Raw genomic sequence first — 4,792 nt, forward strand, 5'->3', positions numbered from 1 at the left:
AAAGAAATCAAATGACAAATTGCATTGGGCAAATCTGCTCCAAGGGACATCTTTAGAGTGTTAAAAAGCAAAAATGTCACTTTGAGTACTAAGGTGCACCTGACCCAAGCCATAGTCTTTTCAGTCATCTCATACTCATGTGAAAGCTGGACAATGAATAAGGAAGACCAAAGAATTGATGCATCTGAATTATGGTGTTGGTGAAGAATATTGAATATAGAGTGGACTGCCAGACAAATGAACTGTCTTGATCTGTCTTGGAAGAAGTACAGCCAGAATGCTCCTTAGAAGCAAGGATGGCGAGACTTCGTCTCATGTACTGTGGACATGTTATATCAGGAGGGACCAGTCCCTGGAGCAGGACATCATGCTTGGTAAAATCGAGGGTCAGTGAAAAGAGGAAGACCCTCAATGAGATGGATTGACACAGTGGCTGCAACAATGGGCTCAAACATAGCAATGACTGTGAGGATGGTGCAGGACAGGGCAGTATTTCGTTTTGTTGTACACAGGGTCGCTATGAGTCGGAACTGACTGGACAACACCTGACACAACAACAGTGCTGGCCTCCCAGCCCCTGTCTAAAGCCTGCTCCTCACTTCCAGGCCCGCTCCAATCAGATGCTTAGCTTTCTCCAGCAGGACAGTTGGCTGATGTCTGGCATGTCCAGCTATCAATAGCTTCCAAACCCTAAGTTTAAGAACTTCAGATCATTGAGTGTTACTTCTCGAAAGGTTTCCAAAAGACCCACCAGTTTATGTGTGTGTGTGTGTGTGTGTGTGTGTGTGCATGTGTGCATGTCTGTAGATATATTTATTTATATTATTCTAAATCTTTAGCCCTATTAAGCCACATGTGACCTGAACTTGATTTATAGCTATGGACACATGATATGTCCAATTAAACTCTGTTTTACATCTTCTCTATAGGTAACCAACGGTTGTCTCCCTGGCTGGTGCACACAGTTAAATGCTCGACTACTAGCCTAAAGGTTGACAGCTTGAACCCATCCAGAGGCACCTTGGAAGACAGGACTGGCTGTCTGCTTCTGACAAGTCACTTGAATATCCTATGGAGCAGTTCTACTCTGCACACATGGGGTCACCATGAGTTAGAGTGGACTCAATGACAACTAATAGCAACAACCAGTGGTTGATATTTTAACTTATTTCCCTCCCCTCTTTGTACAAGTCTTTCAAGGAGTTTCTACATGAGCGATTATAGAAACTGCAATGACCTAATATCTCTTCTGATGTCTCCCAGCTACAGATGGAGCTGGAGCAAGAGTACCAAGACAAGTTCAAAAGGCTGCCCCTGGAGATTCTGGAGTTCGTGCAGGAAGCCATGAAAGGGAAGATCAGTGAAGACAGCAATCACAGCTCTGCCCCTCCCTCCCAGGCCCCAGACCCCGGAAAACTGAACCACAAACCTCCCTCTAGTGAGGAGTTAGAAGGAGACAACCAAGGAAAAGAGTTTGATACTCCTCTGTGATTGTTCCTTCTAGGCCTTCAGAACAGACATGGCCACTCAACCTCCATCAGACTTGCTCTTATTACAAAGATCACTGCCCAGGAGCATCTTCCTGAGACGCATCCCTTAACCTAAAGTCCATCCCAAAGGGAGCATTCTGGAAGGATCCACGCAGAGGTCCCTCCAGCCAGGCTCCATGCATTATGTGGAGACTGTTGCAGGTCTACTAGTGGAGAGTGCATGTATATGAGGTTTTCGTTTTCTTTGCAATAGTAAATTCAAAGTAGGCAACTTCCAGGCTCCATGGAAGATTTAATGAAGGACAGTGTCTTCTTTGAAGAAAATCGGGCTCATGTTTTTATCTGAAGCTCTGGTGTGTGACGTATTTCAAAGTAATAGAAATAATTTGAGAAATGCATAGCACTATTTAACACTATTGACCAGACAACTTTGAGCATTTTTTTTTCCTAACTGCCCCTCAACGACCATATCTTCAAGTTCATGTGCGTATTAGGTTGTCTCATCCTTTGCTTTGCAAGCACTGGTGGCTTGCAGTTTGCTAATTTATTTATCATAGAGGCATCAGCGTATTTGTTGCTGACATGGCTTTATTAGATACTGTAGTGACTCAAATGAGCTGGTGTTCTTTTTTGAAAAAATCACTTGATTGTGTCCATGCCCAGCGAAGCCATCCCAGGACTTGGCAATAGGTTTGTAAATTTGGCTGCATGAGCAAGTTGGCTGCCCACTTACAGGCAGTATGCTATCTGAGTTGACTATTTGCACTTGAAGTCTGGGTATTCATTGGTTGTTGGCCTGAAATGATCAAATACTTACAAAGAGTCTGTTCTGTTGAATAAAAATAGTTGAGCTGATGTATGTTGAGCAGAGATTCAATCAGAGTGAACAGGCTCCAGTGACTATTTTGCTGTCTGGCATTTTTTATGTTCCATTTATTTTTAATATAGAGAAGATTGAATATTTATCTAAAGAATACACAGACCCACATATAAATGATATATATTGTCTCCATGTATGAATGTATGCACTCAACCACATAAGTGCATATGCACACACACACACACAAGTTTAATTGTGTGTTTACTAATTGGCAGCAACCCAATCTCATCCACAAGACTTAAAACCAAATTAAGGGATAAATGAGTAGAGAAGAAAAGAGTCAAACGTCTAGATTACATGGATATTACATTTATTAAAATAGTTGACGGAGCCGGTGATGCAAGTTGAGGTAGATTTAGAATTTAGAATATGAATTATATATATATTTTGCAGGATCAAAAATTTAATTTTAAGAATGAGTTTATAAGCTTGTTTTAATGGTCAGAATGCACAAAAATATATAGGACAGCAATATGGAAATTTATTAGTAGAGGCCATAATTTTTAAGTCTGCTAGACTTCAATTTTATTCTAACATAAAAAAAATCTTTCATTATATATTTTGTATGTACATTTAATTCATTTATATGTGTCTGTTCATTAAGTTCTTATTTTAAGTGGCATAAGAGAAACCAGTTATATCATGGTAACACTGATCAAAAACATATTGCAAGGTTTTTAAGTCAGAGAGGATAATTACACACAGGAAAAAGTAATTTAGAGAGCACCAAACAGAACATTACAGTGAAAGCCCAGAAGCAAGATGCTCACAGCTTTATTTTACTTCAAAGTAAACCTGCCTGATGGTAGCTGAGCCAAACATTTTAAAACTCAAAAAGCAGTTGTGTCCTGAAAATTGTGTTTCAAAAATTTAATATTTTTATGAAAATTATTTTATTTAACTTTAAGCAATAACTAGGGATCACAATTAAGAGTTAATCAAAATGAAAGTTTAGTTCAAACATTAGGAAAGAGTGTTTGATTAAAAAAACACATTTAGTGAGACCCAAGGGGGAAATCAGATCCCCTTTGGAGATGATTATATTTTGATCTGAAAGGTTTAGGGTGTTAATTAGACACTTAATAAAGCTTAACTTCCACTGAAAGAGGAATCTTTAGTAAATCATTCTACCTTTGCACTTTGGAAGAAAGGCATTAATCATAGAGAAGCAAGAATGGTCAGAACTGAATGCTGCATTTTATAAACAAATTTACAGACTGTCTAAAATGGCAGAAGAATGAAAGAATAATAGCATTCATAACCAAACACAATGGTGATTATTGCAGAACATTGTATCACATTTTAGACCAGAAATAGACTATGGTTAATAACCTTGATTTACATAAAACTGTTTTGGTAGTTGCATTTCATTATCTTAGTGACTCTAGTCATTTTACAATATGTTTGTGTTTGGCCATTTCCTGTAATCACATTTTTATATCTGGACAATGACACTTTTTGCAGTTGTGGGGTAGTGTGTAACACTGTCCATCTTGCATCATTGAAACTACTACAGTAATACTATCATTTAATAATATTTAACATTACTTGAAATAGACTAAGATAAAGGGTATATATGATGTGCAGTTTCGTGCCTTTATGTATTTGCCTTGTTCTTTGTTGAATGTGTGAAATTCTGTACTGTGGTTTCTCCTATAATAGAGAGTAGAGCTGTGTATTAAATTAGACTGTTCCCCCTCTGATATCTTTACACTACTGAGAACAGCATGGTTTTTTGGCCGTGTAAACCAGTTTCCAGAGTTCTAATGACATGCCATATGTTTTTTGGTTTTTAACATTTTCATGATCATCATACATTAAGTAATACTCATGTAGTAGATAAGCAGTCATTAAATAATTCCGAAAGAAAGGGCCATTGCTTGCTTTACTTTGAATTTAATGTTGCGCTTGTGCACTGTATCAATATTGTTTGTGATGGATTGGACGTTGTGACTTTTACCTTTTAAGAAAAAAAAAAAAAGATAGGACAAAGTATTTGAAGCTCTTAAAATGTACATATTTTTGTTCTTCTATCTCAAATTATTTAAAATGCATAATTCACATTTTTGTAATAATTCTATGCAATTTTGTGGCATGATGTTTCTTCCACTTGTAATTTTATGTGCTTTCATCACAAATCCAAAGGAAACAATAAAAATTTCTTAACACAACCAAGCTGTTATTTCTTGGTGTCAGAGCCAATCTTCTTTTGATGGGCAGGAGGGTGGGAGCAGGCCTAACGCCAGTCTTTAGGGCCTAATGCCCACCGTGACTGAGCCCATCGGTGCCTGTGGAGGAGATTGGGAGGCTGCTGTGCTGTGCCAGAGGGCACAGTTGTCATTACTCTGTCATTCCACTACCCTCCATCCAGGAGTGGCATTGCACTTGCCCATTACTCCTGTAATGGAGACCCTCCCTTCCT

At 38.4% G+C, this 4,792-nt stretch overlaps 1 protein-coding gene across 2 annotated transcripts in view; it reads left to right on the forward strand.

The window, feature by feature from the left end:
* PLCB1 (phospholipase C beta 1) overlaps window positions 1-4,541 on the forward strand; it is an 819,608-nt gene extending 815,067 nt beyond the window's left edge. For both annotated transcript variants that reach the window (XM_004383055.3, XM_004383054.3), the window contains one exon: window positions 1,264-4,541. Coding sequence is in view for 1 of the 2 variants with exons in the window: in XM_004383054.3 (XP_004383111.1) it covers window positions 1,264-1,491 (228 nt within the window). In the remaining variant the exon portion in view is untranslated. The remainder of the gene's footprint in view (window positions 1-1,263) is intronic.
* The last annotated feature ends 251 nt before the right edge of the window (window positions 4,542-4,792 follow it).

The sequence above is a fragment of the Trichechus manatus genome, unplaced genomic scaffold (assembly GCF_000243295.1).
Source record: "Trichechus manatus latirostris isolate Lorelei unplaced genomic scaffold, TriManLat1.0 scaffold00104, whole genome shotgun sequence".
NCBI classification, from domain to species: domain Eukaryota; kingdom Metazoa; phylum Chordata; class Mammalia; order Sirenia; family Trichechidae; genus Trichechus; species Trichechus manatus.